The sequence below is a fragment of the Carlito syrichta genome, unplaced genomic scaffold, assembly GCF_000164805.1.
Source record: "Carlito syrichta isolate Samal-C Ts95f unplaced genomic scaffold, Tarsius_syrichta-2.0.1 Scaffold302352, whole genome shotgun sequence".
Taxonomy (NCBI): Eukaryota; Metazoa; Chordata; class Mammalia; order Primates; family Tarsiidae; genus Carlito; species Carlito syrichta.
Genome location: NW_007246448.1, coordinates 105,760 through 119,457, shown reverse-complemented (window position 1 = coordinate 119,457; position 13,698 = coordinate 105,760). Strand labels below are relative to the sequence as shown.

The 13,698-nt window shown below is 46.6% G+C and overlaps 1 protein-coding gene across 2 annotated transcripts in view; it reads right to left on the bottom strand.

Moving 5' to 3' along the window:
* GRB10 (growth factor receptor bound protein 10) overlaps positions 1-13,698 on the bottom strand; it is a 133,551-nt gene that overhangs the window by 73,362 nt on the left and 46,491 nt on the right. For both annotated transcript variants that reach the window (XM_008056410.2, XM_008056411.2), the window contains exon 3: positions 1,218-1,437. In XM_008056410.2, the coding sequence (XP_008054601.1) occupies positions 1,218-1,437 (220 nt within the window). The remainder of the gene's footprint in view (positions 1-1,217; positions 1,438-13,698) is intronic.

Below are 13,698 nucleotides of genomic sequence, written 5' to 3'. Positions count from 1 at the left end.
ACGCAAAGAGGAACAACCCACGTTAAAGCGGCCTCCATAAAAGGAGAGGGAGACACCCAAGACAGCCACAAGAGGAAAGGACCCGGAAGAGGGGGCTGAGATTTCGGGAAGTTGGGGATGGTGACAGGAACGCTAATGCTAGTTCTCAGGTGGACTTAGCCAAGACCTCGGTTCAGAATGCTTTGGGCATTCTCAGCATCTTCCCCCACATGGTCACTGCTGCGCTCTCCCTGCCTCCCAAGCACCTGGGACAAAAGCCAAGTCACGCTCAATGCACTCTCTGCCCCTTCGTGGCTGCCTCAAAATTCACGTGCTGACAAAGCCCAGCCGCTCTTCCCCGGCAACGTTCTTAGATCTGTCCTCCTTTTTTGCCCTTGGCAGCGCACCATCGCCTCTCATCTCGTAGGCTCCTAAGTACTTCCAAGTCAACAGTGCTCTGCCAGCATTGCTGCCCTCCAGCTATGCCCTCTGATCCCAGGCAGCCCGAACGATGCTGCCGAAACATAAACACCTTGTCTACTCACTTGCCTGTGTGAAACCCCTCCATCTGCCCCTGGCAGGAGCACACAAACCCTTCAGGATCCGCCCCATCCTCTGCACTGTCTCTCCTGCTCACGAAACCTCTTCCTTCATCCACCCGAGATCCTCCGCATCCCTCGACATCCAGTTCAGAGGTCTGCCACCTCCAAGGAACCTCCCTCAACGTCCCCAGCAAGTTCTTCCCTTTGGCCTCCCTATTTCCAGAGGAGATGTGCCTCCCTGCTTAACCCCTGGAGAACTTGGTAAGATGCAACTCTGCGTGTGGCCTGGGGCTGCATGCATCTGACAAGTCCCCAGGGGATGCTGATGTTGCCAGTCTCTGACCCCACTGGGTAGTGAGGGCGGAAGCACTTGACTGACCGCATGGCCATTCTTCCCCTCTCTCCAGAGTCTTTCTCCTCCGGTAGCTTTCCCACATACCCCTCTATCCAGTATGGCACCTGGCACAAAGCAGGTGCTCAATAAAAGGTGCTGGAACATGAGTGCAGCCTAAGGACTGCCGTGCTGGACAGCAGAGTCCATCCGTCACCTTGTCAAAGACCTGCATCTCGACTTGGCATGGCCCACACCATCCCCCCCAACACCCTCCGACAGCAGAGGGTGGCGTCCCGTCTCTGCGGACTGCTCAGAGAAGGGCGGGGAAAGTGCGAGGCTCAGCCACAAGGCCTGGGGCCTACCTGACAGCCAGGATGTGCATGGGCTGGGAGCGCTGCACCCTCTGCCTCGGGGACACTGGCGGCTGGAGGGCCCGAGGGCTTGCGGTCTGCGGCTGGCTGTGAGCGTGCTGGCCGTTCTGCAGGAGGGGCACCGTGTCTGACTGCATGCTGCAGGCTGAGTACAGGCCCTCCAGGGACACGTTCATGTCGTTCATCAGGGCTTCCAGGTCCACGTCATCCTCTGTACATGAAAAGGCAAGAGCAAAACAGAATGCTTAGCCACAGCGAGGGAGCATACTCACGTGGGCATGTGGCGACTGGGACACAAAACTGGACAAGACCGTGCAGACACCTCGCGAGGGATGGAGAAGTGCAGTTGAGAGAAATGCGACTGTCTGCAGGGAAGCACGTGTATGTTATTGATAACACGGACACTCCAGAGACAGTTCAGGAGACATAGTCCAGCCACGTAGCCACTGTCTCCAGAGGCCTCTGCCCAGCTGGCTTCTTTCCTCCCCACTGCCCTGGGGGTGGGCCACACACAGCATGGTCAGCTGACTGATTGCAGGTGTCTCCTGTGACCAGATCTCACCCTTCCCTGGGATTCTTCAAGCAAAACCAAGAGGCAGGAACAGAGCAGCACCCGACACTGACACCAGCCCTGGCCCAGTAACTCTTCAGTGGTGGCCGACGCCTGGCAAAGAGACTCCTGTGTGGCTGCTGCTAGAACAGGTGCCTGTGGACTTCAGGGGCCCATCCACTCCCTTGCATTGGCCAAGGAGCAGAGGAAGCCCATCTTCACAGATGAGGGCATGGGGTGGATGCAGTAGAGAAGCCATGATGGCCCGAGAACAAGCAAGAGAGAATGGCAGGAAGTGCGGAGAAAGGGAGGAGGGAGCAGAGACGGCAATGTTTAATTTCATGTGTCAACTTGGTTGAGCCACGCTACACAGTTTTTACTTAAACAACAGACTGGAAGTTGCTATGAAGGTTTTTTTTTTTTTTTGGATGCAATTAGCATTTAAATCAGTAGACTTTGAGTCAAGCAGATTGCTCTCCCTAACGTGAGTGGGCCTTACCTGATCAACTGAAGACCTGATCAGGAAGAGACTGACCTCACAGGAAGAGACAGAATTCTGTCTCTACACTCAGACTGCAACCTTCTCTGGGTCTGTCTTGCCAGCCTGCTCTGCAGGTTTTGGACCTGCCAGCCCATACAATATCATGAGCCAGTTCCTAAAAGAAGTATGCCTCTCTCCATACACATCATGCTTATGGGATCTGTTTCTCCAGAGAGCCTTGACTAGTCCAGAGACCTAAAGATGCAATCCAGTGCATGCCAAGATTGAGGGTGGAGTGAGAAAGAGATGGGGAACTGGGACCTGGGGCTGTGCAGCTGAGTTCCAGGCAACTGGTGCTTTCTAAGGTCTCAGTGCATTCCTGCATCCCTATAATAATTGTGTTGTTGTGCTGTGCTTCAGCTAATTTGAGTTAATTCTGTATTTCTAACCCAGTATGTTCTAATAACATTCACTGCTTTTTTTCCTGCATTTTCAGATGTGTCACTTTTTTTTTTTTTCTAAGTGAGAAAGCATGATTTATTGAGAGGACAGAAAAGCTCCCAGAGTGGGAGGGGACCCAAAGGGGTTGCCTGATTGGGCCAAAAACCTGGTGCTTATATAGCCTTAAGTTCAAGCCGATTGTCTAGCACTAGCTGTGAGCTGTAGCTACTCTGACTGGTGTATTAAGGACCAATTGGCAGGAGGTAGGGGCCTAATGGTGAGCTGATTGGTTGCTTTTCGATCCCAGCAGTGAGTACCTAAGCTCTAGCTTGAGCCGCTCACAGGGAGCTTGTTTACCAATGCTGAGCCTGAGAGGCCTGCCAGGAGTTCGCTACATTGTTACCAGAGGACCCACCTATCTGTCTGCCTAGCCTTTCTCTAGCTATCTCCTGTCTCCTTCCCCCCTTTTTAACAATATGGCAGACTACGACAGAGGCTCACATATTCATCTCCTCATTTGCTCCCAGAATAACCCCAAGTAACACCCACTTAGCACACAAGGGCTCTGGGCAGAAACAGAAAGACCCTCTCCCTACCAAGGCTACAGCTCCCAGTTGGCAGAAAGGAAAACAGAGGCCAACACTTGAGAAGTCTTCTCCCGCCCGCCCTCCTCCTCCTCCTGGCGCTAGGACTGGATCACGTGACTTGGGCTTTCTGTTTCTTAGTTTCTTTAGCTCTAACATGGGGTTGGCAATGGTGCTCATTCCACAAGGGTGTTGTGAGGATTACCTTAGTTATTATCTGCTTTATAACAGAGCCTGGCATGGAATAAACAATAAATGTTATTTATTAGCTCTATTTCATCTATTCCTTACAAAATAACATTAAGTGGTCACCATTAACCTGGTTTAACAGCTTAGGAAATAGTCCTGGAAGAATTAAGGAACTTGCCCCAGATCACACAAGCATACCCTGAATCTGGAAACAAGTGTTGCAGTCACTCAAATGCCCCACCAGGTGTGAGCTCAATACACGAGCTCCGGGGTCTTTCCAGGACACTCTGCCCTCCCTGCCTCACCAGCTCTCCCCACAAAACTCTCAGATACCTTCGCTTTAAAGGGCTCCCCTGTCCTTCCCAGGCCCAAGGGCATGACAAGACAAAACAGAACAAAACAAAATGACCACAAAACCCAACTTGAGGGAGGCTGGGTAGCCACAGCAGTACAGAGGATGTGGAGGGGGCAAGGTGGACCGGTGGTCAGTGCCAGGGTGCCAGGGTGTGGGGGGAATGGGGGAAAAGTACAGCTATGGAAGAATGTAGGCAGACACAGAGAGCCCACAGCCTGCCCCCTCCCCGAGTGCACGGTCTTTGCCCTTTGCCCTCCAGGCAATGATGCCCAAAGTGGGACGTGTCAAAGGGCAGGGCAAGAGGAGTGACACGTGATGGGTTTGGGGCAGGTCACCCCCAAGATCCTGATAAGGACCGAGAGAAAGACGGAAGACTGCTGAGATGGCAGCAAGAGACCACCAGGCCCGTCCAACGCCGTCTCTGTTGGACTGGAGAGCAGAGGCCATAAGCAAGAGTGGACAGGCTAGGGAAGGGTGGGGATAGAACAGGGGAGGGTGCATGAGAAGGAGTCAGATGGACCCAAAGAACAGGATCAGGGGAAATCGGCACCAGGTGAGGGCTGAGGATGTAGCAACGGGAGCCCTGCCTGTCCATGTAGGGGGGCAAGGAAGAGAGCCACTGCCATGCTTAGGTTGGGAGACGTCAATTATTAATCCTGTGGCCAGATATTAAAAGGACAAAAGTGCTGAATCAGTAATTAATAATTACCTTGTAATCAATAATTAATTAATCACAAGGGAGAATACTTAGTGTCAGCAGGCAGACCTCTTGCTCATAGGTGGGGGGAAGGTGGAAAAGGAAGAACTGCTTGGCAGAAAACCAAGACCCCTAGAGGGAGAGGCAGGCCTGTGCCTACAGTTCCTGCAGTGCCACAGAAGGCCCATGGACTCAGGGAAAGCTTTATCGGTCGACTGCTGGAGCAACACTCGGCCAAGATAAAAGCCATGCAGAAAGGTTGTCTAGCTGACAGCTGAGCAAGAGACTTCTGTTCTGCATGGATCTAGACCTCAGAGCATTCATCTTGAGGAAAGCGATACATTATGTAAAGTCTACAAATCGGGGGCCTCTGGAACATTCTAGAATGTATGCATCATGAAACCACTTATCACCTACTCTCAAGTTTAGCTGTCAGGGAACAGTTGCTTATTTTACAAACAATTAAGTACACATTCCGCTCTTAACTCACCCTATTCACAGCTGAATATTTCTATCTTCATGAGCTACTTAAGAATCAATATTGGGTGAAGCACAACGTTCGCTGTCATTACAGTTAGTGGCGGGTGAGGCAGGAGGTTGGCCTGACCCATACATGCTCACATGACACAGAAGTATACATGTACACACACAAAGCATGTGCACGCACTCACAGGCAAGAACATACACATACACACACACACACATACGAACACACACTGGCTGAGGGACACCCTGAAGACCCACAGTCAGGCTTTCACCATGTTAGAAATCCAATGGCAGTACAGTTCTCACTCTTGGACAGATTTCTTCCAAGAAAATGAAATGTGATTCTCTCTGGTGGGTTTTAATGGCAGTTACTAGTCTCTAAGTACTTCCAACAGCCCTCAGCTGTGCCCTCCACAGCAGGGACCCCCCGGGGTGTCCTGTCCTTTTCCTCCTGAGCCTTCTCAGTCACCCAGGTTGTTTCTGGCTAACCTCTCTGCAGTCAGGTCAAATGCAAAGCAACTTATCATTATTCAAGGTAATTATAAGCGAGATTACATGCCAAAATATAAACACAATGCATATACACAATGCATATGCTCCTACTCCCCTCTGAGGGGATTACTTGAGTAACTACTTTCTATTATAATACATTTAATTGTGAATCTTTTTTTTTTTTTTTTTTTTGAGTTGGAGTCTCACTCCGTCGCCCAGACAGGAGTGCAGTGGTCGCTCCCAGCCACCGCGGCCTCGACCTGCTGGGCTCCGGCGATTCTTCTGCCTCAGCCTTCCAAGTAGCTGGAACTACAGGCATGCGCTACCACACCCGGCTAGTTTTTTGATTTATTTTAGAGATGAGGTCTTGCACCCACGGCCTCAGGCAATCTGCTCACCTTGTCCTCCCAAAGCGCTGGGACTACAGACTGATCCACCAAGCCCCGCCAATTGTGAATCTTTTAAACAAAGCCTGGTTAATCTGATAACACCCACTTAGGTTATAATTGTCATGAATTGAATCCAACCACTATATCTGGATATTTCAAACCTTCATACTTTGCATAGCCATTAGAGCAAAAATAAAACTTTTAAAAAAGAATTTAAAATGCTCTACTCTAGAAACAACTTTAAAACTTCCTGTGAGGTCAATTAGCATTTTATCTGTTTGGATAATAAAATCACTTATGGTTATTTAACTTTTTAAAAATTTTGCTGAATTCTATTGACAACCAACAGCTGAATCCTCCAAACAGGGGTTTTCAAGGGCTGATTCTAAATGAGATACTTCTTCATATTCTGCACCAACATTAAAAAAAAAATTCTTCACGAAGACATCCCTGACATCACATTCAGTCCTTGCAAATCTTCCTGGGGCACATGCTCCAGCAGCCAGCCCGGCCCATCTCAGTGAGGACTCTGTGGCCTTCTCTATGTGTAGGGCCAATTGTTCAATTCTTATCTAGTCCAAGAGGCCAAGTAGATCAATAATCACCCATTTATGAAAAACTTTCTGCTGGGTAACATAAGTGAAAGAATCAAGTAAACAAATACTTCTGGAAATGAATGTTCAGATCGAGTGTCTATGCAATGCTAACATAATGCCAAAATATTTTCCATGGGGCCGCCCCTCTGGGAGGAATACTAAAAGGGGAAAACGAATGATTTAATACATAAAATTTCACTTTGTGTGGATTTATAAGAATATATTTACTGCACAAATATAGGTCAAGCAACATGGCTGTCAATCAAGTTATTAATAGTTATTTTCCTTCTTTAAATAGCCCAAACTATAACTGGGCATTGACTTTGCCCCAAATATTTGAGTAGCTCATCTGATCTCCAATTCACATCTCATCTAGTTTCACTGTCATTGGCAAACTGAGGCTAGTTTAGTTCTAAAATAGACATATATTCAGGGAAGTGAATTTGCATTTGACTCATAAATCATTTTGAGTGAACACCATCCGTACGTGAGCTAGGTGTGCTGACTAGGAGGGCGAGGAGGAGAGAGAAACTCCGGCAGCAAGAGGATTTAACTTCTCACTCCCCCTCTTAACTCATCCACTGTTTAGTTCACAGCACCATCTAGTGTTTTCTTTACATTATTCTGATATTAAAGATGGCACTGGATTTACTTTGCTACATTATCTGGGCACCTTCAAGACATGCTGTTTGCACAGCAAGTTTAGGACGCATCTGTTACGGTCCTTTCTTCACAGACACGTGAAAGCGTCTGCTACTGTGCAGCATCCAACCCGCTTTTCCCTCCCTCTTCCCTTCCATTTTCATATATAAAGTATACCCTATGAAGCAATCAATGGCTGCAGGACAGGGGAGGCGGGCATACTATTAAGTAAGAGTAGATTCAGTCCCTGAGAAGAAAAAAATAAAGGGCACTTGACGTGGAAAGTCCCTGACACATGTGCAAAGGCCAAAGTCCTTATACATCTCTTCCCAGAAAAATCTCGAAGGCTGGGCTGCAGGAATGTTTTCAACAGAGGCTGCCATGCTCACTTGGCAGGCAGCTTCTTTTAGCTTCTCACTGATTAAAACTTTGTGCAAATACAATTTAACCTTCAACTTATACATCTTTTTGCATACCCATCTATCTTCTATTTTCATGTATTTTAGTCACATGTGTTTAATGTTCAGTATATAGAGCTTGGGCACAGATAAGCAGAACAAGAAAATCAAGTATTATACTGTTAGAGTTCTCTTCTCTATTCTTATTCATGATATTTAAAGATATTCAGTAAACACAAAAGCAAACCACCTAACCACAACTCCAAATAAAAATACAAATGCAACTTCCAAATCGTGTCGTTATTTTTTTAAGCTGGAATGAATGCTTCATTTCAGTGGTTCCTCCAGACAGGCAGGATTTGAGACAGAAAATAAAAACCTTGAAATGAGTCTGTCCAACTTATGCATATGAATAGTCTCGTACCTAACATCACAGCTATACAGTCATAACTCTTGACTTTTCAGTGTTTACAAGAGAAACTTTTTTTCCCAAATGTTGTGGAAGGTGGCACCCTCTCCGCCCCACCCAGCTCACAAAGATAGCAGTAACTGCCATTTTCAATGCCTTTTGAGAAAACGCATATTCACAAACTGATGAAATTAACAACGTAAAAAATGTATGTTCTTTGTCAATAAGAACATACACATTTGAAAAAGAGCCACACCTACATTGAAGGCCACGGCCAGGTTCCTGCTTGTGCCCATGTTGATTCAAGAGCTCCACTCCAACTCCCAGGACCCACAGGCTACATGGGAGGAATCACCATCCAAAGCACATTCAAGGGTCAGCTGGTGACAGGACAAAAATAAACTAAGATCCTGGGTATAACATGGCCAGACAAAGCTAAAATCATAAGGATCCTCTCAGTAGGCTAAGGTCAGGCCAACATGGTCCTTGCTTTGTTTGCAGATGGTATCTTAGATATTTTTCTTGAGATGCTTCTCCTTCCTGGACTGCTCCATATGGATTTAACCCTATATCCAGTTCCTTAAGGGCTAGGGTGTTTTCTTCTATTGTTTTTGAACTCCATCTGAACTCTCCTCCAAGAACATCCCATGGCAAGTTACGGATCTGAGAATCCTATGGAACAGCTCCACAGAAATGCAAAACACATAGTCCCCTGAGTCTCTGCTTTCATAAAATGTGTCCTCTGTTCTCCTTAAAGCTGCATCAGATACACACATTCTTTCTAAATAAAGCACTATAACTAATGATTATGTAGGTATCTTCAGCCACTACTTACACTCAGAGCAACCAGAACCAACACCTGTTTACAACCAAGAAGATGAGGTGCCTGGCAGGCACAGCTCATGGGCTACCCAACAGCGTGAGTGAACCAAGCTGGGAACTAGGGAGAGAAGATGGAGAGCAGCCCCTCCCTGGAGGAGCCCTGGGCAACTCTATTCTAAAAACCCCAGGATATGCCCAGGGCCCATGGCTCCAACCTTGCCCGTGGGCTTTGGGCGAGCTGCTCCAGTCTGCAGGCCTCCTCTTGGTCCCTAACGGGGAATGACGTTGTCCACAGATGCCCAAACGCTGGCCAGTCTTAGGGCTGTCCTCATCTTTCCCTCTTTGTTTTTTTCAACACAGGGGTTAACAATGGGTGGAGAAAATTAATATTTTAGAAATGAGTTGCTAAAATCATACCTCCCTCATGGAAGGAGAAAGGGCTCTTACAATGCTAAGACCCTAAAACCAGCAGTGATTCCATTGCCAAATGAAGTCAGGTGTGCGAGCCTCTCTCCTGTGCACACACAGCCTGCCGGGCAGCCCTAAGCAAGCTGCCTGGCAGCTGAGCATGTCTGACTTCACGGAGATCTCTCAAGATGTGAAGGCACACATTTGACAGGCTTTCCTCAAGTTCCTGTTTGCATTTTTCATGTTTCACAGGGGCTATGTCCTTGCCTTCCATGTTTGTGAGGTGTCACTTTCCCTGCAACTCATTCTGCACTGGTCTTCCTGCTCCTGTGCCTCCATACCTCTTTCCATCCAGGTATGCCGAGCTGGTAGGATTTCTCATTTCTGATTCTGTGTGTGTCAGTGCTGGACAGAGAAGCCTCTGGGCGCCCAGTTGATGACTCCAAACGTGTCAGGTGGTTCTCAGGACAGTCTGAGCAAGGGACGAGTTGGGGGCTTTGCTTTCCCTCTGCTGAAGGCAGCACACTCACTCCCACCCCCATTCTCCTTCGGGGCTAAGGTGTCAGGAAGGGGATCGGGGAACTCTCGAGGAGGGATTGCAGCACCCCAGAATGCCTGCACGTTGACTAATTTAGTGACTTGAGGAACCGTTGGCACCTCTGCCAAGGATATAGTAAGACTCATGCCAGTGAGGCACGAAGTTGAGACTGGCATGGTACTGTTTGGGTGGACTGCTAGACTCTGCTCTCTCAGCCTAAGACAGTCCTGGAGTCATCTCCAGGCTCTGGGATCTAGGTGGGAAAAGTCACTTATGTCTCTTCATGGCCAGAGACAGTAGATCTGCTGTTTGTTCTTTCTGCTTTAGTGTGTAAAAAGGATTGGTAACAGTATTCTTAAAACAATGATCTCCAATTTCGCTTACAGTCTTTCAAGACTTTCCTGTTTCTAGTTAAAAATCAATATATATGCATCTGTGTTTCCATACTTTTTGAGTTGTTATTTTATAGCAGTGAGTTGAAAAGCTTTACATCAGAAATGCAAATTTACATTTTAGAAAATATATCTGAATCTGAGATGAAAGGTGACCTAAAGAACAGGATTTCATTATAGAAAACATTTTTTGTTTACTAGTAAATGTTAGATGGTTTCTAATCCAATCCAAAGGGGGAGAGAAACATCATTTAATCCTCAATGCTCATATAGAAATGTTGCCATGGGAAATTGGGGTTTATTAACATTCAATTATTGAATATCTTCAATACTTAGATGAAAGAAATAAGACTCAATCTGTTTTTCTTTATTTGTCCTATTTTTTAAAAAATTAAAAGCAAATATATACCCCCAAAATTTGAAGGCAGAGACTTAAAGCAACAACTGCATACTCTGGTCCACACAGTATTATTCACAATAACCAAAAAGTGGAACGATCACAAATGTCCCTCAACAGATGACTGGATAAAGAAAATGTGGTACATATACACAACATAATACTACTCAGTCATGAAAAAGGAAGGAGCTTCTGAAACATATGACAACATGGATGAGCCTTGAGGACATAAGGTTAAGTGGAACACACTAGTCACAAAAGGACAAAGACTGTGATTCTGCTTATATGAGGTACCTAGCCGTCAAATTCATAGAGACAGACACAGGATGGTGGTGGCCAGGGGCTGAGGACGGGAATGAAGAGCTGCTGTTTGAGGGCTGCAGAATTTCAGTTCTGTGGGAGGAACAGAGGTCTACAGACAAATGTACAGCATGAGGGCATGAAGGGGACCCAGGGGCTCTTGAGGAGGGATCAAATGGAATGTTCTCAGTGCTACTGAACTGTACACTTATACACTGTGGAGACGGTCAATTTTATGTTAGGTGTGTTTTATCCTATTTAAAAATAATAAAACATAAAAAGCAGTTTTAAAACTGGATGACTTAAGAGTCTTACGTATGGCCTTCAGATCTTTGGCTAGTCTAGGGCACCTTCCAGGAGTCCTCTTCCCTAGCCCTGCCTGAATGAACTCGATGCCACATGTTCAGACTTCAGACGAAGCCTGTTCCCAGGTGGCACCGACTTCACTGCCAGCTCCCTGCCTGCCCGTGGTGTGCCTCATGCAGCGCCCCTTCCGGTGTCAGATGGTCTCTCTTGGACCCCAGATTCTGCCCCTCCTCGGCCCTCCCTTGGAGAACTCCTCTAGACCAACCACAAGCCCAGCAGGAAGCTACCCCCGCACCCACTTCCTTTCCTCTTTAGCTGGGCCAGCTCGCCCACTCAGACTTGGCTTTCTCCCTTCCCAGAGCTGAAGCAGGCCATGTGTGGATGTAGCTCGGGTTGGCCCGCAGTGGGATGGGCCCACGCAAGGGAGGCTGCAGCATGCCCTGGGGTGACCAGTGGCAGCACCAGCTCCGTTGTGTTGAAAAATCAAAGTCACGTCCAGAAGAGAGATATTTAATCTGGGAGATGGGTACCAGACCCTGGTCAGGGGGCAAAAGAAGATTCTGAAAAACCATTCAATGGAAAGACTGAGGATGATGCCATGGCACGGGGACTGCCTGCTCAGGTTGCCCCCCAGGGATGCACATCGGCTTGTTAAAGGATCTGGATGAAGCTGCTTGTTTTCTAAGTCATGCTAAACATAGATTCCATGACCTAAAAAAATAAGAATGTTCAGTATAAATGTGTATGTGTCTCCACCAGCCCTCCAGACCACGGCAGGTGGGGCTCATTCAAACTGTTTATCTTACAGGGATGCATGCAAAGTTCCGCTGTCAATGGAGTCTCATTGGGCAGAACTTACAAAAATGTAGATGGTCTACCTCCTCTTACAGACAGCTAGGCCAACAGCACTTCACCCATTTTCCTGGGACAACTGGCAGCAAAGGCTAAAGTCTAGGGAAAACCTCAGAATCAAATGCAGGTAGCCGGTGGCCAGGCAGTGCTTCCGCCACCACCAAAAAAAAAAAGTAAGATAATGATTAATCACTTTGTACTTTGACTCCAGTGAGAATTATGTTTTAGGAAACTGTACCATCCTTTTTCATTTTTAAAAATCAGTGAAAAATTTTATTTAACTCAGGGATTCCATCAAACGAAAGAACTGGCATCCAATGTTCAGTGAACATCACCCAGAAAAGCATGTAAAGTCTCTCTTCTTGGTTTTTATCCTGCCGTCGTGTTGCAAGGAAGCACCTGGCATTACTTAGACTCCGTCGGGCCCTGTAAGACTGCCTGTGTTCTGTACGAAGAGCCCAAACAACACAGGAAAGGAATTTTCCACTACCAAAATGTTACTGCCTGCCAAGCAAGAACCAAGAACCTAAGTGACGAACTGCATTTAAAAAGCACAGATTCAGCTATACGGTTTCCATTTATGCTATTCAATGACACTTGGGGGAGAAGAAGCTTACACACAAAATATCACTCAAAAAGTGCCAAAGATTAATTGTATATTTCTCAAGTCATCCTTAGAAATGTAATCTGCTTCCTCTCAGTCTTCTGATTTCAATTCCTAACTCTTCTGTTACACCATAAGTCAAGCAGAAGCCGAGGTGCAACACACTATATAAATAACTTGTCATTCTGGAAGGTTCTCATTTTCCATCAACCCTAAAAATATTAGTCCAAGAACACGGGACTTGAAGAGAGAAAATCCAGGTTATGATCCAAAAGCCCGTCACTCACTAGCACTGTGCTCTCCAAAAGTCCAGTTTTTAAAGGTAAATTAGACACCGAGGAATCTTTATTATTGCACCCAATGGTAACACCTATGGTTCTGTTAATTTAATTCCACAAATTTAAAAATCCATTCATTTAGCCAATATTTTTCTTCACTCAACAAATATTTACTGAGCACCGACTACATCGTTTCGGGTATTGGAAATACAGATGTTAACAAAACAGAAGAGAATCCCCGCCACCTACATGTAATGAAGTCTTAAGCAACGCGCTTTGGAAAAGGATTTACAACGCTAAATATAAAGCAGCAAGGAGGGACATGAAACTTTTTTCACTACCTCTGGAAAAATAATTCCCTCCACAAAGAAGCTGAAATCTACTCCAGTTAAGTGGCAATTAATGGGGACGCAAGGGGTGGAAATATCCTGCAGGAGAGCAAGAGTGGATGCCCACGAAAGGGCTCACTTCAGGCCAAAAGGAGGGACCCCAAGGCTCAGCATTTTGCAAGAGAGGTTAGGGCAAGTAGGAAGTTAAAGGAAGTACAGAGTACAGTTTGTGTCCTCAGATGAAGAGAATCTTGGCAGGGTTCATGAAGTTCCCAGTTTATAAAAGTATCCCAGAGGCCAGAAATTCTCCTAGGATGGTTATGCTCCACTGCTTGGCAGAGAGAGGAGTTTTAAAATGAGAGCTCTGTTTACAGGCAAGACAGTCAAGTAGAGGGCATTCAGCTCTAAAAAGAGCCTAAATTCTAAGGCGCAGGGATGAGAAAAGTCATTCCAGGAGAACAGTGCCAGGCGATTCCAAGAAATGATGGTTCTCTCAAAATTGAAATGCCCAGGAGAAGAGCTGGCTTTCCAGGATGT